The 26,485-nt window shown below is 44.4% G+C and overlaps 3 protein-coding genes across 7 annotated transcripts in view; 1 reads left to right on the top strand and 2 right to left on the bottom strand.

Moving 5' to 3' along the window:
- LOC100347365 (protein SPATA31F1) overlaps nucleotides 1-26,485 on the bottom strand; it is a 100,018-nt gene that overhangs the window by 26,890 nt on the left and 46,643 nt on the right. The gene's annotated exons all lie outside the window — the stretch shown is intronic.
- Nucleotides 17,608-26,485, bottom strand: part of SPATA31F3 (SPATA31 subfamily F member 3) — a 54,807-nt gene continuing 45,929 nt past the window's right edge. For 2 of the 4 annotated variants that reach the window (XM_051844445.2, XM_051844441.2), the window contains 4 exons: nucleotides 24,087-24,129; nucleotides 23,164-23,224; nucleotides 21,682-22,175; nucleotides 17,608-18,171 (listed from right to left, as the gene is read on the bottom strand). In XM_051844445.2, coding sequence (XP_051700405.2) covers nucleotides 17,816-18,171; nucleotides 21,682-22,175; nucleotides 23,164-23,224; nucleotides 24,087-24,129 — 954 coding nt within the window. In that variant the 3' untranslated portion in view covers nucleotides 17,608-17,815. Of the gene's footprint in view, nucleotides 18,172-21,681; nucleotides 22,176-23,163; nucleotides 23,225-24,086; nucleotides 24,130-24,628; nucleotides 24,985-26,485 lie in introns of those variants that run through there. The other 2 variants (XM_008271831.4, XM_051844448.2) reach the window with 2 other exon arrangements.
- Nucleotides 21,883-26,485, top strand: part of PHF24 (PHD finger protein 24) — an 80,500-nt gene continuing 75,897 nt past the window's right edge. Inside the window, exon 1 of one of the 2 annotated variants that reach the window (XM_051844411.2) lies at nucleotides 21,883-22,012. In XM_051844411.2, the coding sequence (XP_051700371.1) occupies nucleotides 21,994-22,012 (19 nt within the window). In that variant the 5' untranslated portion in view covers nucleotides 21,883-21,993. The remainder of the gene's footprint in view (nucleotides 22,013-26,485) is intronic. The other variant, XM_070053694.1, reaches the window with a different exon arrangement.

Genomic DNA, 26,485 nt, shown 5'->3' on the forward strand with positions numbered 1-26,485 from the left:
GGAGTAAAGATGTCAGGAAATTTCCTACTGCTTTAAATGATTTAATTCTTTGGAAACATTTGCATGGTTGCTCTAGAAGTTTGTTTTCCAGAACTCCTATTTAGTCATTATATTTGTCGGTCTCTGGTTTTTCTGATGTGTCTGTTGGGAGAAGAAAGCTTAGAGACTGCTAGTCCACCAGTGTTCAATGTTCCTTATAAATATTCTTAAACTAAGCTCCTGGCTCCTGGCTTCGGATTGGCTTAGCTCCCACCGTTGTGGCCATCTGGGGAGTGAACCAGCAGATGGAAGACCTCTCTCTTTCTCTTTCCCTCTTCACTGTCTGTAACTCTACCTCTCAAATAAATAAAAAAATTTTAAGAAAAAGAATGTATATGAAAATTATCCTGCTTATGACTTAACTGAAAGAAAAGATTTCATAAAAACAACTGTTAAAGGACTAATTTCTTGAGACTGAGATGATTTGTTCCGATATATTCGAACATCTGATTTATACCATTATACCAGCAAAGGGAACATATTTCCTTTTCTAAATCTTTGTTAAGCATTGTGGTGGAACTAAACTGTTGACCCTTTATTATCTTTAGTGTTATGTAAAATTGAGTTCACTGTTTTAAATTGCATTTCTATGCAGTTTTTAGTTAAAATTCTTGCATGGCAGTAAAAAATATTCTTAAGCTTTGTTTTACAGTATGGTTCACTTACTTGTAAACTGCTTGATCTTTTCAGGTCACTTACAAGCTTCATTAGGTGGACTCCTAATAGTTTAGAATTAAATTCTTACATATTGCTGAGGTAAGGAGTTTGTTGGTAGGCTACCCAATGTCCCATTTATCATGAAGCTTTCCTCTTTGGCAGTTGGAATACAATCTGCCTCATATATTATTTCTGGGTATTGTATTATATTATTACTATTATTATAACCTTAACTTTTCAGATTTTAAAAATCCTACCTCCAGGGGCCAGTGTTGTGGCATAGTGGCTAAAGCTGCCACCTGCAGTGCTGGCATCCCATATGGGCACCAGTTCATGTCCCGGCTACTCCACTTCCAATCCAGCTCTCTGCTATGGCCCGGGAAAGTAGTAGAAGATGGCCCAAGTCCTTGGGCCCCTGCACCCATGTGGGAAACCCAGAAGAAGCTCCTGGCTCTTGGCTTCAGTTCAGCACAGCTCTGGCCATTGTGGCCAATTGGGGAATGAACTAGCGGATGGAAGACCTCTCTCTCTCTCTCTCTCTCTCTCTCTCTCTCTCTGCTTCTACTTGTCTCTCTCTGTAACTCTGAATTTCAAATAAATAAATCTTTAAAAAAAATCTTACCTCCAGTACTTTTCTCACATGCACATATCAACCAGTCCTCTGATGAATACCTGAGGCAAACCGTCTTGTGATTCCAAGATTTCTCTTTGTGTCCCACACTCTCTCGTTAGGCTCTCTGCTCTGCCAGCTCTAGCTGCCTTAGCCCTCACTGACTCATAAAGATTGCTAGTTTTACCTGAGTTCCTCCTCCCTGCACTACAGCCTGGATAAAGTTTGTAGGGTGCTCACATCATCGGTTTCTGTCTCTCTGTGATTACTGTCGTTTATTGCTTGATTTCTAATATCTTAAAAGTTGTTACATATCTTGTCTAGTTCTTTAGTTATTTCAAATAGTAGGGTAAATGTGGGCCTATTCCTCTGTCTTGACTGAAAATGGAATTCTCAATAGAGTTGTATTCTTTCCATAGTTCTTGCTTGGTGTTAATTATGGTTTTTATTGCTATGTTTTATTTTTTGCTCTTATAAAAAAACTGTTGTTCAGTTTTATCTATTTATAACCAGGATCGAAATGTTCAGTTTATTTCCTTTAGTTTCCATCACCTGGACACAATAATAATTTTCATATATTTCCTGTCATTTTTCTTGTCTAACTATATAGACTAGTATCAGACTTGACATACTCTACTTTTAGTAATTATGTAGACTTTGATAATGGTATCTTTTCAAGGATATGATACTGATGTTTATAATGTGTTTTTGTGTGTGAATATATGTGTAATCATGTTAAGGATTCTATTTTATATACAAATTCCATAAAGAATAGAGAGGTGTTGAATCCACTTTAGATCATGATGGAGTAATGAACTGCATTAGCCCTCCTGTTCTAAAGATGTATAAAATTAGACAAGGTACACATACAAACTGGACAGGAGGCAACAATGGATGATGATCTTTTAGACAGGAGAAACACATGAGGAAAGTCATACAATTGCCCTCAGTTTTCTTCCTGGGAGCATGTTGTAGACCTTGATTTGTGAAGAGGGCACAGGACTGGGCTAGGCTGAAGCCAAGAACCGGGAACTCAGTTCAGGTTTTGCACATAGTGGCAGGGAACCAACTTCTGAGCCATCCCCTGTTGTTTCTCAGAGTGCACACTGGCAGGAAGCTGGATTGGAAGCAGGATAGCCAGCACTTCAACTAGGTACTCCAATTTGTTGTTTTTGTTTTATTTATTTTTTATGAAAGCTTTTATTTAATAAATATAAATTTCATAAGTACAACTTTTGGATTATAACAGTTCTTCCCCCCATATCTGCGATCCCACATCCAAACCATCCCACTGCCTACTCCCTCTTCCATCCCATTCTTCATTAAGATTCATTTTTAATTATCTTTATATATAGAAGATCAACTCTATACTAAGTAAAGATTTCAACAGTTTGCACCCACACAGACACACAAAGTGTAAAGTACTGTTTGAAGACTAGTTTTACTGTTAATTCTTATAGTACAACACATTAAGAACAGACGTCCCATATGGGGAGCAAGTGCACTCCTGTTGTTGATTTAACAATTGACACTCTTATTTATGACGTCAGTGATCACCCAAGGCTCTTGTCATAAGCTGCCAAGGCTATGGAAGCCTCTTGAGTTCAGAAACTCTGACATTATTTAGACAAGGCCATAATCAAAGTGGACATTCTCTCCTCCCTTCAGAGAAAGGTACCTCCTTCTTTGATGGCCCATTCTTTCCACCCGGATCTCACTCACAGAGATCTTTTATGTAGGTAATTTTTTGACAGTGTCTTGGCTTTCCATGCCTGAAATGCTCTCATGGGCCTTTTAGCCAGATCTGAATGCCTTAAGGGCTGATTCTGAGGCTAGAGTGCTGTTTAGGGCATATGTCATTCTATTGTGTGTCCTGCTTCCCATGTTGGATTGTTCTCTCCTTTTTAATTCTATCAACTGTTATTATTAGACACTTGGTCTTATTTATGTGATCCCTTTGACACTTATTCCTATCTTTATGATCAGTTATGAACTTAAACTGATCACTTTAACTAGTAAGATGGCATTGGTACCTGCCAACTTAATGATATTTGGAGTTCATGGCAAGTTTTTACCTTTACCCTTAGGAGTAAGTCCGAGGGAACGTGGAGGCACTCCAACTTGAGATATAGGCATCCCCAGTGGCATCTAAACTGCTGTATCAAATGCCGACTCCAGAGAGGGGATTTTAATGTATGGAATTGGAAAAGGGAGTTATCCATCTGTAGGAATAAGTATGCATAAACTGCTAGTGTCTCTGTGTAATAATAATATTTGGGAATAACAGAGATTCCTAGGGTAGGCATTTCACACAGCATTAAAACACCACTTGGGACACCTGCACCCCATATCAGACAGCCTGGGTTCAAGTCCTGGCTCTTATGTCTGGCTGTACTCTCAGTTCTAGGCAACAGGTGATGATTCAAATGACTGTGTCTCTGACACCCACACTGAGAGACATGGATTAAGTTCCAAGTTCTTTTTTTCTTTTTCTTTTTCTTTTCTTTTTTTTTTTTTTTTTACAGGCAGAATTAGTGAGAGAGAGACAGAGAGAAAGGTCTTCCTTTTTCTGTTGGTTCACCCCCCAAGTGGCCGCCTTGGCCAGTGCATTGTGGCCGGCACGCTGCGCCGATCTGAAGCCAGGAGCCAGGTGCTTCCTCCTGGTCTTCCACGCGGGTGCAGGGCCCAAGCAATTGGGCCATCCTCCACTGCCTTCCCAGGCCACAGCAGAGAGCTGGACTGGAAGAGGAGCAACTGGGACAGAATCCAGCGTCCCAACTGGGACTAGAACCCGGGGTACCAGCGCTGCAGGTGGAGGATTAGCCTAGTGAGCTGCAGCGCTGGCCAATTTCCAAGTTCTTGATTTAAGCCTGGCCCAGTTGTTGCAGGCACTTGAGGAGTGAACCACTAGACAAAAGATCTCTCTTTATCTTGTCTCTATCTCTTTGCCTTTCAAATAATTAAAAAAAATTTTTTTAATATTCCCAAAATATCTATTTTATAATGATTTTGCTTTGAGTGTATTTTATTTTATGTGTATTTTATTTTATATATATTTGATCACATTATATTTTTGTGTGGAAACTGAGATCGTGTCTTTGGTGTATTTTCCTGCATCACATGGAGAGGGTTGTGATGATGTGTTTTCTGAACATGATCATACACATATGTTTCTAGACCAGGAGGAGGGAATTCCTGGTACCCGGCTTTGACTTGGTCCAGACCTGACTGTTGCAGCCATCTGGGGAATGAACCAGCAGGTGGAAGTGTGCTCTCACACTCCTCCCACCCTTTGTTTCAAACAAATAATACTTTTTTAAAAAACAGAGAGAGAGAAATTAAAAACTGCAGTTTGCTTCAGTGACCTCTTCATATGTAGTTTGAAAGTCTTTTTTAAAAATCTGCAATAATTTTTAGCCTTTAAAGAGTAATAATATCTATATTCAAAATAATTTAATTCCTTTTTCTTTTTTTCTTTTTAATTTGACAGGCAGAGTTAGACAGCGAAAGAGAGAGACAGAGAGAAAGGTCTTCCTTCCATTGGTTTACCCCCCAAGTGGCTGCTACGGCTGGAACTACGGTGATCCAAAGCCAGGAGCCAGGTGCTTCCTCCTGGTCTCCCATGTGGTACAGGGGCCCAAGCACTTGGGCCATCCTCCACTGCCTCCCAAGGCCACAGCAGAGAGCTGGACTGGAAGAGGAGCAACCAGGACTAGAACCCAGTGCCCATATGGGATGCCGGCACCGCAGGCGGATTATTACCCAAGTGAGCCACGGCGCTGGCCCCCTAATTCCTTTTTCTCTAAACTATGATTGATTTGTCTCAAAATGATGTCACGATTTTACTGGTTTCACAATACTATGGACAATGTGTTTCTCACTGAGTAGCTTTTTATCAGGCTCCTGATAGCTCTTTAGGTCTTGACCTTGATGTTCCTGTGTGTGACCTTCATTGCTCAGTTCTGACAAGAATCTTACTAGGACACTTTAGAGAGAACCCTTCACCCTCAATTCCTCATAACCCTTGATATCTCATCAAATTCCTCATCCCTCACCCTTGGGTATCTGATCACCCTGGCCTGCCTTCAGCAAACATCCTGTTAGATCCGTCTAACCAGAACCCTCCTACCCCTGATGATTTTTGGTAAGTCTCCATTCACCGACCTGACCCTTCTCTGTGGTTATTAAACCCCCCAACCCAGTCCATGCTGTATTCAGAATGGAGCCTAGTTCTGTGTTAAAGTCTCTTTTAATAAACCTTCCACTATTGTGCGAAGTTCCTAATACCTGTTTACTACTTAAAAAAAAAAGTACCACTTTGCAGAAACTGATAAGCTGATTTAAAATTCATGGGAAATTCAAGGGACTCTGAACAACCAAAACAGACTTGAGAAAGAATGACAAAATTGGAGGAGTCACACTTTCCCATTTCAAAACTTTGTACCAAGCTTCAGGAACCAAGATACTGCAATACTGAAACAAAGGTAAACATATACATGAATGAAATGTTATTGAGAATCCAGAAGCAAACTCACACTTACATGGTCCATTACTATTTGACAAGGGTGCCAAGACAATGCAATAAAGAAAATATAGGTGCTGGGATAACTTGATATCCACATGCAAAAAAATGAAATTGGACCTGACCTCCTACAATACATAAAAATTTAATTTTAACAGAAACCATACCAGGGGTGTTAGGGCAAAAGAAAAGATATCAAATACTTATACAAATATGCTGTCTCACAAATGTAGTCAAAACTCTTGCCTTTTCAGGATAGATGCAGGCTGAAATATTCAGAGGCCTTCCAATTTTCACTTCCAATCAAGGTAGAATAAGAATGAATAGATTTGCCTCCTGCCTAACACCTACTGACAAAAGGAAAAAAAAAAACCAGAAAATGTTTTTCCAGTCACTGGACATCAATCAAAAAAGGACTGTGGTCCTTAGGAGATGAGGGAAGAGGGGATCGAGAAGAGCCCTTCAATTTTTCCTAGCTTAGTACCCTGAGAGAGATTCCAGGATATGGAGATGAAAACCCAGGAGAAGCATAGTGGAATCCCTGAACTTAAGTAAGAGATGAGACTCTAAATAAAGCAAGTGGCTAAAAAATAGAATTAAATTTAAAAATAGAATTTTTAAAAATAAAAAAAAAATGAACTCTGACCAACCTAACATGACTATAATTGGAGTCAAAGAAATAGAGGGAGGTAATGGGAGCAAAAAAAAAAAAGATATTTGAAAAAAATAACTAAATTAATTTTTTTAAAAAGATTTTATTTATTTATTTGAGAGGTAGCGTTACAGACAGTGAGAAGGAGAGACAGAGAGAAAAGTCTTCCTTCTGTTGGTTCACTCCCCAGATGGCTACAACGGCCGGATCTGCACCGATCCAAGCCAGGAGATTTTTCTGGGTCTCCCACATGGGTGCAGGGGCCCAAGGACTTGCGGCATCTTCTACTGCTTTCCCAGGTCATAGCAGAGAGCTGGATTCAAAGAGGAGCACTGGGACACAAACCAGTGCCCATATGGGAATCCGGCGCCACAGGCGAAGGCTTAGCCAACTCTGCCACAGCACCGACCCACATTTTTTATTTTTAAAATCTCAGCAAGCTAGGGAAAGAATTCCTTTATGTAGTAAAGGACATCTATAAAAACTCCGTGGCTAATATTATATTTAATGGTAAAAAACTAGATGCCTGTCCTCTAAGATTAGTAACACTACAAGGATAATCACTCACCACTTCGGTTCAGCATTATGCTGGAGCTTCTAATCAGTGCTTTGAGGCAAAGAAAAGAAAAGGCATCCAGGTTGGAAATAAAGAAATAAAATTGCCTTTAACCATAGATAACATGATCATCTATGTTAAAAACCCGCAGTATCGGGACCAGCACTGGCATAGCAGGTAAAGCCACCACTTACAGTGCCAGCATCACATATGGGCTATGGCCTGGGAAAGTAGTAGAAAATGGCTCAAGTGCTTGGGCCCCTGCACAGGTGAGACCAGGGTAGGAGAGCCAGAAGCTTCTTCACAGTCTCTCACAATCAAAGTGTCAGCCCAGGGACTGTGGTCTCCTCTGGAGGATCTGCTTCCCAACTCACTCAGTGATCATTGGAAAGATTCAGTTTCTCTCTGGCAGTTTAACACAGGCTGCCCTCAGTGCCTTGCCATGTGGCCTTTCCAAGATGGCAGCTTGTTTCACAAAAGTATGAACACCAAGAAGGCAATAGGGAGAGTCAGCTGGCAAGTCCCAAGTAATGATCTTTTGTAACCTCATCATAGATATTCTTTAATATTCTGTTGGTCGGGAATCAACCCTTGCAGCATTCTGATCTGGCTAAAAGGCCCATGAGAGTCTCACAGGCGTGGAAAGCCATGACACGGTGGCAAAAACAACCTAAGTGAAAGATCCTGGTGAACAAGACCCCAGCAGAAGGAACAGGCCATCAAGGAGGGAGGCGCCTTTCTCGAAAGGGAGGAAGGAACCTCCACCATGATATGGCGTTGACTAAACAAGTTCAGAGTTGGTGAACTCAAGGGGCTTCCATAGCCTAGACAGCTCATGGCAAGAGTGTCGGGTGATTGCTGACGTCATAAATAAGAGTGCCAATTGTTAAATCAACAACGGGAGTCACTGGGTACATGCTCCCCACATAGGATCTCTGTCCTTAATGTGTTTTACTAGGAAACTTAAAAACAACACTACTAGTCGAACAATACCCTATACCTTGTGCGGTTGTGTGAGTGCAGCCTGTTGAAATCCTTGCTTAGTGTATACTAAGTTGATCTTCAGTATATGAAGGTAATTGAAAATGAAACTCGATGAAGGGCGGGATGGGAGAGGGAGTGGGAGAGGGGAGGGCCGTGAGAGAGAGGGAGGTTGGGGGGGGGGGAGCCACAACAATACAAAAGTTGCACTTTGTAAATTCACATTTATTAAATAAAAATAAAAAAATATTCTGTTGGTCGGGCCAGTGCTGTGGCTTACTTGGTTAATCCTCTACCTGCGGTGCTGGCGTCCCATATGGCCACTGGTTCTAGTCCCGGTTGCTCCTCTTCCAGTCCAGCTCTCTGCTGTGGCCTGGGAAGGCAGTGGAGGATGGCCCAAGTGCTTGGGCCCCTGCACCTGCATGGGAGACCAGGAGGAAGCACCTGGCTTTGAATCAGCACAGTTCTGGCCATAGCAGCCATTTGTGGGGTGAACCAATGGAAGACCTTTCTCTCTGTCTCTTTCTTTCTCTCACTGTCTAGAACTCTACCTGTCAAATAAATTAAAAAAGAAAAAATATTCTGTTGGTCAGGACAAGTTATTTGGGGGGAGGGAATTATACAATGCCATGAGTAACAGGAGGCCTTAGAAAATCCAGTTCTTTGAGTCAGGTTATGTTTGTTTTCTGAAATTCAAATATATTTCCTTCTTAAAAATATTTTTGGGGCTGGCACTGTGGCATAGCATGTAAAGCCACCGCCTGCAGTTCCAGAATCCCATATGAGTGCTGGTTCAAGTCCCGGCTGCTCCACTTCTGATCCAGCTCTTTGCTATGGCCTGGGAGAGCAGTAAAAGATGGCCATGTCCTTGGGTGCCTGCACCCGTGTGGAGACCCGGAAGAAGCTCCTGGCTCCTGGCTTTGGATCAGCTCAGCTCTGGCCATTTGTGGTCATTTAGGGAGTGAACCAGAAGATGGAAGACCTCTCTCTGTAACTCTGTCTTTCAAATAAATAAAATAAATCTTTTTTTAAAAAAAGGAACCAAAGCAAAATGTTTATAAAAAAAAAAAAAAACTACTGGCAATCCATGGGATGCCAGCATCACAGGTGGATGTTTAAACTGCTGTGCCACATGTTTATATTTGTTTATATGTTTATATTGCTCCATTGTTTATATTTTAATTTATTTATGATTTTATTTATCTGAAAAGTAGACACACATACCCAGAAAAAGAGAGAGACAGACAGACAGATATCTCCCATCCACCGATTCACTCCCCAAATGCCGCAAAAGCTGGGTCTGGACCAAGCCAAAACCAGGAGCCAGGAACTCACTCCAGGTCTCCCATGGGAGCGGCAGTGACCCAAGTACTTGAGCCATGACTGCTGCATCTGAGGTGTGCATTAGTAGGAAGCTCCAATTGGGAGTGGAGCCAGAACTTGAGCCAGGCATTCTGATACAGAATGTGGCCATCCCATGCAGCATCCTAACCACACACTGAATGCCCACCCCACCAATCACACAGACTCTAAAGATTGACAATTCTGTTCTTGTATCACTCGGTCAAAGGCAAAATTCACCTTATACCTCATGATATTGTATTTTAGAGGTAACCATTTTTTTAAGATTTATTTATTTATTTGAAGGACAGAGTTATAGAGAGGCTGAGGCTGAGGTAGAGAGAAGTCTCCCATCTGCTGGTTCACTCCCCAGGTGGCTGCAACAGCCAGAGCTGCACCTATCCAAAGTCAGGAGATATCCAAAGCCATATCACTCTTTCTGGATATGTGTGGCTACCTTTCAGATAAATAAAAGGTTTCTAATGAGCTTCTTCCATGTCTCCCATACGGGTGCAGAGGTCCAAGGATTTGAACCTTCTTCTACTGCTTTCCCAGGCCATAGCAGAGAACTGGATCAGAACAGGAGCAGCCAGGACTCAAACCGGTGCCCATATGGGATGCTGGAACTGTAGGCAGCGGTTTTACCCATTATGCCACAGTGCAGGCCCTGAGATAACCATCTTTCAATTGAAAGACAAAAGTGGAGCTCTTTAATCAAAAATGCAAAATGATCCTAAGGCTGTTTTTCACATTGTAGGCCCAGGCCAATTAGTAAATCATGAAATCATATTAGAGAGTCAGTGAGTCAATATCAGAGTTATTATAATGAAATAGGTTAGAAAGGAAAGAAAATATCAAAGAACATCACATCTAGTAAAAGTATGATTATTTCACAAAACTTGTAGTTATAGATCTAAAACATATTTAAAAATATATGTATAGGGTTACATTATAAACTCTTACTGTGCATCACAACAAAAAATATGAAAAACATATCATGAAAGGTTTCTAAGGAAAACACTGTGTAACTGGTCATTAGGAAATAAGCAGTGAGGCATTGTGTCCTGTTTTGCATTTTCCCTCTTGGTTTGCCTATTCCTGTCCATTGGGAATGGAGGTGGCCAAAGATCTATAGTCAACAAGAACAACAGGTACAAAAACAAAAACCTCAAATCAAAAGTGGTCAATGGACTTGGATAGACATTTCTCCAAAGAAGATATACAAATGGCCAGTAAGCACATGGAAGATGGTCAACATCATTAGTCATTAGAGAAATGCAAATCAAAACCACAATGAAATACCACTTCACATCCAGAATGGCTATTATCAAAAAAAGTAAAACAAGAGCCACAGTTGTGGTGTAGTGGGTAAAGCCTCCACCTGCAAAGCACGCATCCCATATGGGCACCAATTCATATTCCAGCTACTCCACTTCTGATCTAGCTCCCTATTAATGGCCTGGGAAAGGCAGCATAAGATGATCCAAGTGTTTGCGCCCCTGCCACCCATGTGGGAAGCCCAGATGAAGCTTCTGGCTCCTGGCTTCTGCCTGGCCTAACACTGGCTGTTGCAGCCATCTACAGAGTGAACCAGTGGATGGAATGGAATGTCTCTCTCTCTCTCCCTCTCTCCATGTAACTCTTTCAAAATAAATAAGTAAAATATTTTTTTAAAAATGTTCACAAAAAGAAACTGGAACCCTGGTGCATTACTGGTAGGAATGTGAAATAATACAACCACTGTTGAAAACTTAGTAAGTTACTTAATTTGACAATCCCTCTAAAAGTTAAATATATAATTATCATAGTGATCCAGTAATTCCACTCCTAGGTATAGACTTAAAGGAAAAGTAAGCAATATCTCTAACAGACACTTGTACACCAATGTTCATAGTAGCATTATTCACAATAGTCAAAAGGTAGAAATAAGCTAGGTGCACATTAACAGATGAATGGGTAAGCAAAATGTGGTGTATGCATACAATGGAATAGTTTAGCCATAAAAGGGAATGAAATTCTGACACATGCTACAACATGGATAACACAGGTATTATGCTAAGCAAAGTGTCACAAATATTGTATGATTTCACTTATATAAATTACCGAGAATAAACAAATTCATAGAAAGTAGAAATTACCAGGGGTCAGTAGGAGAGGGGGAATGGTGAGCTATTTAGTAAGTACAGAGTTTCTTTCTGGATTGATGAAAACGTGTTGGAAATGATGATGGCCACACAACATTGTGAATGCACTTAATGCCACTGAATTCTACATTGTAAATGGTTAAAATGGCATGAACTTTATGTTATATATTTTTAACCCAAATTTTCTCAAAACAATCAGTTTTTGCCAGTGATTTGCAGAGAAGGAGAAAGTGGTGAATAGGTGGCACTGAAATTATTCTGTGGGATTCTATAATAGTATACATATGTAATTATACATTGGTCAAAACTCATATATTACCCAAAAAGAGCACCCTAATATAAAACGTGTATGTTAGTTAATAATAATGTATCCATATTGGCTCCTCAATTGTGATAAATGTACCACAGCAATGCAAGATATTATTAAGGGCAAACTGTATATTTGCCAGCCAGGCACAGGAAGAAGGTATATGGGAACTCTGTACTTTTCACTAAATTTTCCTGCAAACATAAAATGCTCTAAAAAAGTAAGTTTCTAAAAAGGTTACAATATAAATATTTTTAAAATTTACTTTTTTCACTACTAGTTCATACATTATCTTCTTTCTAGGAATTCGCCTGGACAGGCAAATGTAAATACAGGGTGCTGATAGGAAGGTGGGCTAAAAATGAGGCTGTTGGCAGAGGGTGAGAGTCAGAGGAAGATTTAGGGCAGGGGATGTTCTACTCCAAGTCCCACAGAGGAGAGGAACTAGAAGCCAGTGGGGGCAGATGACTGGGTGGTCTGAACACCTCACTCAAGGCTGGGATTGTGAGCCTGATGTGAGTTTCTGTTCTTGGTCAGAAAGTAGCAGCCCCCTGCTGGCAAGAAGCTGGCATGACAGGACTGAACAAAGAAGATTAGGTTTCACATGTTCACCCCCTTGCTCAGTGCGTTGGATGACCTCCTTGCTAGGGTGTAGTGAGCAGGGACAGAAGTTGAGCAGTGGTGAAGGTCAGTTGCCTGAAATCACCTCTGGGATGGGTAGGAGCCTGCAGGGGACCATGGGCAAGACTGGCTCCACCCTAACCAGGATGTGTGCACACTAACCCTGGCTTGCAACCTGATGCCACTGTGACACAGCAGAGTCTATTCCCTTCATTCTGGGTCTCCCTCCAGTCCCCTAGCTCTGTGGCTCTCTGCCCAGCTCCCACCAGATAGGATGTGCCTGTCAGTAGACCTCCCTTGATCTTTGGGAAGCTTTAGGAAAACACCGGGAGAGTTGGCTCAGCAGGCTGGGACCTTGTTCCTGCCTGCCCTTGGGGCCCAGTTAGGGGCTGGTCCTGTGTCCCTTAGGCACAGAGTCACCATTCAGAGGAGGGACACATCCCTGGCTCTTCTGTGTCCTAATGGTGGAGACACTGTACTAAATGCAGGGTCCTAGCCGAGGAAGCAGGTCTGCCACTACTTCCTGGGTTGATGGGGGTATGAGTGATTCTGGATTTCCTTAGAAACTAGATTTCCACAGCTTCTCATAACACATCACATGGAAGCCACAGCACTCTCTGCCCTTATCCAGCTCCTGACTCCTTTGTGGTAGATCAGCAGGGGGATGCAGAGGTGCTACTTTCTAAGGGACTGCATGACCAAAACAGGTCCATCCGTGTGTCCAGGGAAGCCTCTTTGTTTCCCTGTCTCCCAATTCTCTCCTCCAAATCCTGAAAACACCCTGGTCCCTTGCTGAGCACTAGGATGCCACTCCTGCCCTATTTCTTTATCTCCAGCCCCATATTCTTGTTCAGGCCCCATGCATTTTATTTAAAAAGAGGAGAGAGTGAGAGAGGGAGGGAGAATCCCTCCACATATTTGCTTCCCAAATGCCTGCAACAACCAAGGTTGGGTCAGGCCGAAGCTAGGAGCCAGAAACTCTATCTGTGTCTCCTACATGAGTGACAGGGACCTAACTACTTGAGCCATCACCTGCTGCCTTCCAGGGCATTCCCTTCTAAGGAAGATGGATTCAGAAGCAAAGCCAAACTCCAGCTCAGGTGTTCTGATATAGGATGCAGGCATCCCAAGCACCATCTTAACCACTACACCAAACACTCACCCCATGGCCCCACGCGTTTAGAGCATTCTCTGTGATCTCTCCAGCGGCCTCAGTATTCCAAGAGCACCTGCTTCACACACATAATCAGCAACTTCAACCATCTTTTCATGTCTGCCTAGGCTTTTACACCACCACAATTCCTTAGGCCCTACAGAAAGTTTCCGTGGTAACGTTCAGAATTCCTCTTCACCTCCAGCTTCCCAGCTGTCACTCTCCTGTCACTCCATCCCTCCCCTGGAGCGGTGGTCCATTTCCCAGCTCCTCACACATCCTTCTAGGCATTTGCCTGTTCTCTCTTACATGTAGGATACCCTTGTACCACAAAATCCTTCATCAATGCCACATTCAGTCCCCACATCACTAGAAAGTCTGTGTTTTTAGTGAAAGTCAGCCCCTTGACTTGGGTAATCACTCTCCCACTTTCACTGCTGCACCACAGTATTCTCTCTCTGCTGTCTTGCATCATCCATTCATCCCTCTTGACTGAATCTTTCTCATCAAGATCCAACAGGCTGTCTGTAATTTCCATCGGATCAGCGCGGTGCGCCGGCCGCAGCGCGCCGGCCGCGGCGGCCATTGGAGGGTGAACCAACGGCAAAGGAAGACCTTTCTCTCTGTCTCTCTCTCTCACTGTCCACTCTGTCAAAAAAAAAAAAAAAAAGAAAGAAAGAAAGAAAGAAAGAAAGTTCTTTCTGGATCTCACTCCCTCTTAGAGTTACTGCCTCCTTTTTCTGCACCGTAGTGAGACAGAAGTCCTTGCAGGAGTTGATTACACATCCTGTCACTCTTTTTTTTTTTTTTTTGACAGGCAGAGTGGACAGTGAGAGAGAGAGACAGAGAGAAAGGTCTTCCTTTTTGCCGTTGGTTCACCCTCCAATGGCCGCTGCGGCTGGCGCGCTGCGGCCGGCGCACCGCGCTGATCCGATGGCAGGAGCCAGGAGCCAGGTGCTTTTCCTGGTCTCCCATGGGGTGCAGGGCCCAAGCACCTGAGCCATCCTCCACTGCACTCCCGGGCCACAGCAGAGAGCTGGCCTGGAAGAGGGGCAACCGGGACAGAATCCGGCGCCCCAACCTGGACTAGAACCCGGTGTGCCGGCGCTGCTAGGCGGAGGATTAACCTAGTGAGCCGCGGCGCCGGCCACTCTTTCTTGACTCCACACTAGCCATTGTTCATCACTCACCTGAGACTTTTTCCCAAAGTCATGAATAGTCTTTACTTTGCTACATTTAATGGTGAATTTCTAGTCCTCCTCTTACTCCACTGGCAACTGTCCATGCTGTTGATTATTTTTCTCCTTAAATTTCCCTCTCTTGGCTTCCAGTGTACTACACTCCTCTGATTTTCCTGGCTACTGCTTCTAAATCTCCTTCACTTATTAGTTCCTCATTTTCTTCTCAATTCCTTAACAATTGAGAATCCCAGAGGTCAGTCTATAGGTCTTTCATTACTCTTATTACCCTGGTGGTCCTATCTAATCTCTTAAATTTATAGCAGGCTACACACACACACACACACACACACACACAATTTTATAGCAAGCTGTCTTTAGCTATCTGCCTGCAGCCTTAACCCTTCCTTGAACTCCAGGCTCATATGTCCAAATTGTCTAATCAACATACACACTTAGATGTCAATATTCATCTCAGTCTTAAAAAAAATGAATTCCTGACTCCTTACCCTCTACCACCACCCAATATTACATACCAAACCTACTTCAATGTCAGTATTTTCCATTTTGATTAATGGCAACTTCATCTTGCCAGTTACTCAGGCCAAAAACACTGGTATCATTCTTGATTATTTTTCTAATAATCACATCCAGTCTACCTGTAAATCCTGTTGTATGTGCCTTCAACATGAATCCAGCATCTAAATACTTATGATCTCATCTGTTGCTACCACTACTAGAGTAACGACATAACTAATCTCCCTGATTCTACCCAAGTCTATACCCCTGACACTCCCTCATTAGCACCACAGCCTAAGTGATCCTTATAAAACATAAGTCAGATGTAAGCAGAGTCTAGTAGCTCGCCGTTTACTCAGAGTAACAGCAATGTCCTTGCATTGAACTGCTAGGCCTTCTGCCACTTGTTCTCGTACGGTTCTTTTGTCATCCCTCAGGCTCACTGGCTTTCTTGTCCCACCTAAGAGGCTAGGCTTGCGCCAGCATCCAGACTTCTGCAACAGCTCTAATTTCTGGCTGGAATGCTCTTTGTCCTTTATCCATGTGCTTGACTCTCTCACCTCCTGGCGGTCCTTGCCAGTGAGAACTGCCCGGAACTCCTTATTTAAAACTGTACTCCACTGAAGTCTTCCCTAACCCTCTTACCCTGATTTTTCACATACAGACTATACTTTTTACTGTGGTCCTTTTGTCTCCTCCATAGCACACTCCCAATGTGAGCTCCTTGGGAGCATTCTTTCCCCCTTTTTGTTCACTGCCACATTTCCAGTGTCTGTAAAAGTAGCTGGCACATAACAGGTTCTCAGTACTTGATGAAAGAATTGGTATCACCCATTTTCCATCTTGGAAGCATGATTCTGATCCCTCAAACATTTGAGTGTACTTTTTTGGTTATACAGAGGCTTCTCCAGTGAGTCCCTATTCTCTGGTGGCCTGCCATTTGTTTGACACACTGCCTTTGCTTGTGTTGTAGTCCCAGCCTGGGGAAGCCTCTCTCCATGCTGCTGCCTGCCTGCCTCACTCCTGCTCATGCTTGGAAACTCAGCCTACACATCACCTCTTCCAGGAAACACACAATGAACATCATCACCTCTCCACCCCCACAATGAGATTAAGTGCCCTCCTGTGTACTTTCTTTTTTTTTTTTTTTTTTTTTTTTTTTTTTTTGACAGGCAGAGTGGACAGTGAGAGAGAGCGCCAGAGAGAAAGGTCTTCCTTTGCCATTGGTTCACCCTCCAATGGCCGCTGCAGCCGGTGCACCGCGCTGATCTGATGGCAGGAGCCAGGTACTTATCCTGGTCTCCCATGGAGTGCAGGGCCCAGGTACTTGGGCCATCCTCCACTGCACTCTCTGGCCACAGCAGAGAGCTGGCCTGGAAGAGGGGTAACCGGGACAGAATCCAGCGCCCCAACCAGGACTAGAACCCGGTGTGCCGGTGTCGCAAGGCGGAGGATTAGCCTAGTGAGCCACGGCGCCGGCTCCTCCTGTGTACTTTCACCTAGTCCCCTACCCAGCTCCAGTGAAACTGCTTCCAAAGACTTCCTATAACTTCTCTCTACCCCACAGTCCATGAACTCCAAGAGAGGAAGGCCTGTGTGTTGTTCACTGTGGTCTCCCTGTCTGGCTTAGTGCCTGGCACAGTAAGTACTTGAATATATGAATTGCTGAATGCAAGACTCAGCTCAAAGTCATTTTTATTGTGATCCTTTTGGCGACCTCTTCTCCAGCTGATTTTCATTCTAGTAGGTCTTTATTACATACAGCTGGGAGGTTGGGGGAGACAGGGCTGGAATAGGCAACAGGGCTATGGCAGGTCTCCAGGTGGACTTCCCTTCAACGTCTCAACAGTGTCAGAGAAAAGACTGAGGAGAGTCTATCACTTGGTTGTGATATCTGTCAGATTAACTATGTTTTTGTTAAACAGAAAGCATTTCCTCAAGTTGGGAGACCTGTGGCACTCTAAAAACTTTGCCTCCACATAGTGGGCATATATAAAGGTCATCAGTAAATTCCGTGTGTAGGAAAACTCTATTGGATTCCTGCTTACTAATTCTTACTACCATCATCATATCCGCATTTGCTCTTCTGGGCCAAAGCACACCACAGAAAACCATGATGGCATTCAAGCCTGACCTTTACCTTCAGTGCACCTTAAACAGCATTTCTTTGCTCAAGCCACTTTATCTGCAGTCCAGGATGAGGCTGCTGACCCATCAGAAAGAAAAAGTGCATTTAAATTCCTATCCCACATGGAAGAGGTTTCAACCTCTTCTGCCCTCTGCGTCATATACTGTACTGAAAATAAGGAGACACAAACAGCTGTCTTCTTACAGGTAGAGAGTATATTTGGAGAATGCCTTGCCTCACCTGTGTGTTAATGGAAACGGTGATGACAGCGTTTTTTCAGGGGGATGCAGAGGTGTGGGAACCTTTCAACTCCTTTCCTTTGGAATGGGGAGTCTCCGTATGCAAACCAGTGTCTTCTGCTGAGGTGAGAGTTGAGACCTGGGGTAGATTTCCTGCTTGGGTGGCAATCAGTTGAGGACAGATTTTGGAGCAGCAGCAGGAATGACGCAGGATACAGGATTGGCAGATTTTAAAGGAAAGTTACTGAAGCTGCTTTTGTGGGCAGCTGGGGCATCAGATTTCATGCCCTCCTTCTTAGTAGGGGGACACTGGGCCCCAGGACCCACTGTTGTCTTTTCCATGTTAGGTCCCCGCACAAGCTTTTTAGTGGGGATTGGGCTCTTCTCAACCGTTTTTGTCTTGGCTTTGGTCGTTGTCTCAGCCTTACTGGGGATGATGGATTCCTCATGCCTTTGACCTTTCACTTCAGGGTTAATCCAGTGTGAAAAGAGAGTCATCTTGTTTTCCAAGTCAACTGGAGCTTCTGGAAGGGTTGGAGCTCTTATGAGTAAGGGCTGCCTGAAAAACCCTGCGGCTCTAGGCCCTGGGAAGTATGGCCCTGCTGCAAATTTGGGCCCTGCCAAGCTTCACCCCATAAGACTTAGCCCTGAAACATTTAACCCTGAAAGTTTATACCTAAAAATGTACCCCCTTCAAAGATTGAACTTGCAATATTTGGTCCAGCAAATGATGGCCCAGTACATTGGCCCTATAAAGTCTGGCTCTTTAAGACCAAGGCACCCCAGGTCTGGTGTTCTCAGGAATCTTTGGTTGATATTGTTCAGCTTAGTCTAAAGGACTTGCAGATCATTTTCATCTGATCCTTTTGTCCCAAGCAACCCCCCGGGATTCTGCAGACTCAAGGTAAGGGAGAAGCAGATGAAGGTACTGGCATGTAACAGCAAGCTGAGAGGATGGAGATAGTTGCTAGAAAGTATCTACTCATTCATTGCAACTATCTGGCCAAACTAAAGATCTACCCAAGAAAGAGTCCAGAGATGCACATATGGGAAGTCAGGGATTCTGGGGTTCTACTTAGAAGCATTCCTGTTGCCTCTGAGTTTCAACAGAATGGCTATCCTATCAGGTTGGAGAGAACCTCAGGCCTGCACCCCTCACCCCTGTGATTCCCTGCTGTTTTGAATTTCACTGAGTCCTCTCTTTTCTGTGCTAGGGTGGGGACTTACCTTACCCTTGCAAAGGCCTGGGCTAGAGTTCAGGGACCCTCCAGGCTGGGCTCACTCTGATCTCTAGCTGAACACACAGTACTAGTGCCTCTGTCATGTCCCCACTGAGTTGTGAGATCTCAGTGGGCAGAACTGTGGCATACTGCTCTAGAACTAGGTGCTACACTACTGTCTTTAGTTCATTGCAAGCTGTTCTTTTAGGTGGACCCATTCTTTTTATATATATATATATTTTTTTTTTTTTTTGACAGGCAGAGTGGACAGTGAGAGAGAGAGACAGAGAGAAAGGTCTTCCTTTGCCGTTGGTTCACCCTACAATGGCCGCCGCGGTCGGCGCGCTGCGGCCGGCGCACCGCGCTGATCCGATGGCAGGAGCCAGGAGCTAGGTGCTTTTCCTGGTCTCCCATGGGGTGCAGGGCCCAAGCGCCTGGGCCATCCTCCACTGCACTCCCTGGCCACAGCAGAGGGCTGGCCTGGAAGAGGGGCAACCGGGACAGAATCCGGCGCCCCGACCGGGACTAGAACCTGGTGTGCCGCTAGGTGGAGGATTAGCCTATTGAGCCGCGGCGCCGGCCTAGGTGGACCCATTCTGACTCTGGAACACATGGGATGCCTGGTGGGAGAGGGAGTTCCTAGAGCAATGTTCTCCCTTAGTTTATGGACTCCTAAAGTACCCCTAGGTAGATGTTCTTTGGGATGGCTGCAGTTTGTTCTCTGGATGCCTCCATCTTTATAGGACTTCCAAAATGCATCTCTAGTTTATATTTCTGGCAGAAATTCAGTTTGGCCAAGAGGGGTATATTACATGATTAAGGATGGTCAGGATCTGTCTGACTGTCTATAGGCACCATCTCTGTTCACTTCACTCTGGACCCTTGTACACTGTATCCAAAAGTTTCATTGGCATCTTGAATGCATGGCCCAGGACTTACACATTCTTGTTCATATGCAACTGAGTCAGAGGCTCCGATGGGCCCATGTGATTACAGATTGGCTAGTGATTACCAGGGTCATGACTCTTGGGAGAGCCAGGTAACAGAGAGCATGCAACCCTAACAGGAAGAGTAAAACTTGTGTTAATTTCTCAAGTGTTTCTGGGACTGGGCCCAGGCAGCTCAGGGTCATCAGTAACAGCATATGGTGCAGCCTGTTGCTGCTTGTCAAGGCCTGTCAGTATTCCAGGTGTCACTTCTAATTTGTGAAGGAGCTGAATGCTGCTTCCAGGTTTCCAGAAGACAAGGGAACCAAGTTGCTTCCAGGGCCCCTGGAATGCTGCCAACCTAGTGATTTGCAGTCTCAGCACATTTAAGTGTGGGCAGACAATGCCCTGGCAGATATTCTTACATTTGTAGACTTTGTGGTTCTGCAACATTGCCCTGGCCTGAGCAGGCAACTGTGGACTGGCCTTGCTGCCACAATGGATAAGTCAGGGCACCATCCTCACTGGCCTCCAGGGCTGTAGGGTGAGGGAGACTAACACAAGTCAGAGCTGTGCTGCCCTAGGGCTAAGCTGCCCAGGGCAGGGGTTGCTGGTCAGCAGGGGACAAACAACTGGACAGACTGCTAGATCTTTTGGGGCAGGCCCCAGCAATGATAAATCAACCTATCGTTCCAACCACTCGGGAGGTGGAGCTTCAGCAATCTCTGGACATACTCCAAAAGAGTGCAGCCTCTCTCGTGAGGACAGAAATGGGCTTCCCCCTCAAAGAGGTTCCTAGGTTTAGTGGGATGGGCTACAACATGGCTCAAGGCATATGTTGAATGGTTCTTTACATCCACTGGGATCAGTGGTCAACTGTTGGCAAGCCACACTGCAGCTGGAACTGCCTCTCCAGCAGGTGCTACACCAAGGCCTCAGACTTGCGCAGAGTCAATTGACATTGGACATTGGACATTGATATGAGCTTGTCAACGACTGAGTAGGAAACCTGAATTAGAGGATATAGGGAAGATGGTGGGACTAACCAAGACGGGTGGAAATTTTAGGCAGTACAGAGATGAAGAAGAAATCATTGAAGTAAAAGAGCCCAGGGCTCCCTGAAGAGATCTCTAGAGGCAGACCAAGGGTCTCACTATGGAAAACTGAGAATGCTTGAGTGAACTTGCTGGCCTCCCATGAAGCCCAGAGTAAATGGGAATGAGAGCCTATATTTCAACTTTCATTAGAAGTGGTATTAAGGATGAAACAAATGGTTGATTGGTTGTTCTCCAACCTTTGAAAACATTGACAGTGGTATGGTAAAGCTGCCACAGGACCTCCCTCACAGCTCTTGGAAGCCCTCAAGTGTAGAAATGCCATTATATCCTTGTACTTAGAGGATATCAGGGCCTTTTAGACATAGGAATGGCACATAAAAGGAATGCAATATCATAGGGGTCATTTTGGGTTCAGTAGTTATAGGTTCAGGGACAGAAAGGGTTAGCCGGCGCCGTGGCTCAATAGGCTAATCCTCCACCTTGCGGCGCCGGCACACCGGGTTCTAGTCCCGGTTGGGGCGCCGGATTCTGTCCCGGTTGCCCCTCTTCCAGGCCAGCTCTCTGCTATGGCCAGGGAGTGCAGTGGAGGATGGCCCAGGTGCTTGGGCCCTGCACCCCATGGGAGACCAGGAAAAGCACCTGGCTCCTGGCTCCTGCCAGGATCAGCGCGGTGCGCCGGCTGCAGCGGCGGCCATTGGAGGGTGAACCAACGGCAAAGGAAGACCTTTCTCTCTCTGTCTCTCTCTCTCACTGTCCACTCTGCCTGTCAAAAAAAAAAAAAAAAAAAAAAAAAAGAAAGGGAACCTAGTTAGAATGTAAGGGCTGCTGACCTTTATTCTCCTGGACAGCTGTGACTTTGTTCTTCTTCCTCTCCTGCTTCTTCACAGAAATCCCAGGTTCATCAAGACTTGAAGAAGAGAGAGCTCCCACATCCTGGGCCACGTCGGGAACTTTAAATCCCTTCCCATGCTTGTGGTGATCAACACAATGGTCTTGAATGCTTACTGTGCCAGTTAACCTGGAAGTTGACTGAGTTACACATTTCTGATCTACTAATCGTGACCGTGTGGGGCCAGATGGCAGTGAAAGCTCTCCAGAGTGCTCAGAATGTAGATCCTGACTCTGATCGAAAGACACACTAGATGTGGAGAACATCTCTAGGTAAGAAGAGCCCTGTGATGGCACCGAAAAAGTTGGGGAGACTTGTTTGTTCCCACCCTCCAGCAACCGATGAATCTCTAGAGCCACAGAATTGCAGACTGGGCAGCAGGGGTCTGCACACAGGAGCCGCCGCACACTTTCTTCCTTGGGAATCCAGCCCTGGCTGGGGAGGGAAACATGGCAATTGTCAGTGATGGAGTGACATCTGCCTCCTTAGAAGAGTGTGGCCTGGACATAGACATTGCCCTCCTCTAGTCTTGCAAGACCTAGGGCCTGTACCTTCTGGGCACCTACCCTTCTGCTTCTCTTCTTAACAAAATACCATTCGGCAAGGTACGATAGGCTAGACTGAGAGTCTAGGGCTTGTTGGAGAAAGTCTCAAACAAGCCATGTGTTGGCATGCTCCTCAGAGAGGACTTAGAGTTGGGATCGCTTTTCTGCTGGCCTTGTCAAACAAATACACTAGGAGAAAGGAATCGGCCAAGTGGTTATCTGGTGGGCCATCACCAGAAATACTGCCAGGCAGAAGCTGGATCAGTTTCATTTTAGGCAAAGAAAGCTTGAGCCTGGTATTCAGGACATCCAAACTGTGGAAAATGAGGGCCTTGTGGGATCTCTGCATTCTGGGGGTATTTGGTGTTCTTGCCTCTGTATCCAGCATCTCTTGAGAACAAATCCTGTTCTCCACAGATCTTAAAGACAGGATAAGATGATAGGCTCCTTTCTGAGGTCTGTCTCAGGAACTGGCTCCCTGAAGACAGAACCAGAAGAGGCAGTGTCAGCAGATTCAGCCAGATTCAGGAGTCTGTCCTTGAAAGGGAGTAGCTGTAACGAGGAAATGATGATGACGACCCATTCTCTTAATTGGAGGCCTTGTCTCATATCTGAGTGTAGCCTTATGTAGTATCTTTTACAACTGATGCACTAATCAAATCCTGAATTCCAGAACCACTGTGACACTAGCATAGACTTGGGTGACCCTTCACTCCTGAACTATGTCAGCTCCATTCTATCCTGTGTGTGTGTGTCCCTGCACTGTGTGTGTGTGTCCCTCCCAGCCATTATCCCTCCTCCTCCCTGCCCCAGGCCAAGCAGAGCTATCATTACAGGCCCAGCTGTGAGTTGGGAAATTGCAAAGAGCAAGAGATCACCTTTTCATGACAGAGATCAACTTCTGCAGCTTCTCAGCTTCTTCCTGGGAAGTTTTCTTTGCTGAGGAACCAGGAGACAGTGTTAGGTAGAATAGGAGAAGATTCAGGAACATTCTGTAGGAAGCTGAAGGCTGCTAATTTGAGGGGACTGAAAAATTCCAAAAACCAGTGCTGTAAGTCCCATTTGTGTACATTTAGCCATTTACAATGTGTTGTCCCATACCTAATCTGTTTTGACTTCACAACCACACTGTGAACAAAAAAGGATCATTGGTGTTATGCCTATTTTGTGGATAACAAGATAGAGATAAAGTGACTTCCACAGGATTGTAAAACTAGTAAATCAACCAGGAAAGTTCTCTGCCATACTTCCTCATTCTTTTTTCTTTTCTTTTCTTTTCTTTTTTTTTTTTTTTTTTATTTGACAGGTAGAGTTCTAGACAGTGAGAGAGAGACAGAGAGAAAGGTCTTCCTTCCATTGGTTCACTCCCCTGATGGCCACTACCAGGAGCCAGGTGCTTCCTCCCGGTCTCCCATGCAGGTACAGGGACCCAAGCACTTGGGCCATCTTCCACTGCCCTCCTGGGCCACAGCAGAGAGCTGGACTGGAAGAGGAGCAACCGGGACAGAATCTTGCGCCCCAACTGGGACTAGAACCCGGTGTGCTGGCGCCGCAGGCGGATTAGCCAAGTGAGCTGCGGTGCAGGCCTCTTCCTCATTCTTTAATCTCAGGAGAGGAAGACAGAGAATTTTGGAATGCTCTGATTTCCTACTCAGTTTCTGTAAGAAGTTGTCATTTGGGGTTATTGGAGTTTCAGTGAATAGAGGCACCAGGCTTTTGGAACGAGGGGTCCTAGAGCGCCAGGATCCGGGGGAACCTCACGCACAGTAGAAGGGACTCAGAGAAGAGATCAGGACTTTACCTTTTGCTTTATCTCTAGGCTTTTGTTTGGTTCTTTGGTGATGCTTAAAGACAAAAACATTAGAAAGTAAAGCTGAGGCACCATTTTCTTTTCATGTATAAAATGAAACAAAATTCATAAAGATTTTCCAATTTTTTCCTGTATCCCAACTTTCTATACTCTTTCACCTTTTCTTTCTTGACCCTTTTTACTCCCAACAGTTCCCGTCTCTTCTTACTCTGACTCACTTTAAGGCTCTTCCATACTCCCACCCCCATTCCATGGACAACTTCTTAGGGAGTTTAGGATGACACAGGAAGAAAAGTGGAACAGTTTAAGGGTTGGGTGATTCTAATAGCCAAAGATTTCAGCCATTAGAGGCCCTAAATGGCCACCAACCAGAACAATCAGCCAAATTGGGAAATACCCTGGAACCCAACGAGTAAACTTCCATTTTAAAAGGGGGATAGGGGGTGGGATGGGGGCAGATCAAGAGAAAAAAAGGTTTGATAAAATCTTTTTTGAGACTTATCAATTCAATCATAGTCAAAGTATTTCCCTACCAGGCAACAGCTCCTGTGAGGTCCCAACTTTATTTTTTGGCGTTTCTTTTTCACTTGCCAAATAATTAATCCAATAATGAAGATGGATCCATAGGCACATAAGGGATATCCAACATCCCACAGAATAAAAGTGGGAATCAACATGGTCTAAACCTTGTTGGCCATCCCTCTTCCTAGGCTTCCAGGGTCTTGGAACCTAATGCCTCCAGATTCTAGATCTTGTCATCTCTGCATCACAGAAGATAGATCCACACTGCTGGACTGCATCACAAAACCCTTCTGTTTCATAAGCCAGGCATCATATCACAGGCCTTTATCTGTCCTAGAGAAATTCTTATGGTGATTCAGTGTTCAGATAAAGGTATCTGATGTCCATATGGGCTGCAAAGTCTGGAGAGGAAGTACCTGAGTCACAGGCATCATATACCTTTTCATCTGCTCTTGACTTCCTACACCTGATGGCTCCATTCTCTCTATTCCTACAATAGTCTGTTGCCTATTCCCGGATAACGGAGTCTTTTTTGCATACTGCATGCACTTAAAAAGTGCTCTGTCAGAGGAACCCCATGAACTACATCATCTGTACTGGGAAGATAACTAGAAACAGAAGAGAATAGGGCAGACATTATACTGTTGTCTTGGAAACAGATCTTTGATGTCACAGGCAATGATGGAAGAGGCTCATGTAAGATATGTCAAGGAAAGGAAAAAGCTGCTGCCATTTTAAATAACAGTTTTAGATGAGTGGGAAGAGACTGTAAAACTAGCCTCCATTTGGGCACATGTTGAGGCCACTTCTGGAGCTCTGTCCAAGACTGGGTTTCCAGAGCTTATAGCACATGGGCTATTCATGGAGACAGGTTATTGGCAAGAATTTTGATTACAGGTTCTTTGGTTGAATCCACCACAGTTGGAATGTTTGGCTGAAAGAGTGTTTTATGAAAATCTGAATTCGAACACCTTTATGCAGGGCAGGATTTCTCCTATTCAACCCCACTACCTACCACTCCTTTTGTGTCCGCACACACTGTTAACTTCTTGGTCCCTGGTGACACTATGGTATGCTTCCAGTACCCCAGGATTTCTTGCCCTGATGAGTAGTCTTAGGCTGAGAAATCTCTGAGAAGGTCATTTGGTCCTTTCCGTAGCATCCAGTCCTCCAACAAACAGGAGGTAGTTGCTCAGAATGTGCTCAGCCCTAAGTTGGGTAGTTGCCACTTGGAATGCCTGTCTCTCGTGTCAGAGTGCCTGGGTCCAAGTCCCAGTTCTGCTCCCAACTCCAGTTTACACCATGGGAGGCGACAGGTACCTGCAAGTATCTGGGTCCCTGCCACCTATGTGGGAGACTCTGACTGTGTTCCAGGCTACTGGCTCCAAACCCAGTTGTTGTGGTCATTTAACAAATGAACCAGCAGATGGAAGGAATCTTTCTCTCTCTCTCCTCCCTCTTTCTGAGTCTCTCCCTTTCAAATAAAAAATGAAAGTAAATACATTTTAAAACTTTTAAATCTAGAGTCGAAGACAAGACTAATTTATGTGAAACAAGGGCCAACCTCACCAGGGACTGTGGAAGCGGAAATGGAGAGTTACTGTTTGATGGGTACAAAGTTTCTGTTTAGGATGATGAGTAAGTTCTGGAAATGAATAGTGGAGATGGTTGCACAACATTGCAAATATCCTTAATGCCCTAAAATGTACACTTAAAATTATTAAAATGGTACATTTATCTTAACTATGCTACCACAAGTAAAAAAATTTTTTAATTAAAGAGTTTTTTCAATGCTATAAAGAAGCATATTCTGGAAATGACTTGACAAAGAAATAGATTAATGAATGTTTCTCTTAAAAATCTTTCTT

Source organism: Oryctolagus cuniculus, chromosome 1 (assembly GCF_964237555.1).
Source record: "Oryctolagus cuniculus chromosome 1, mOryCun1.1, whole genome shotgun sequence".
NCBI classification, from domain to species: domain Eukaryota; kingdom Metazoa; phylum Chordata; class Mammalia; order Lagomorpha; family Leporidae; genus Oryctolagus; species Oryctolagus cuniculus.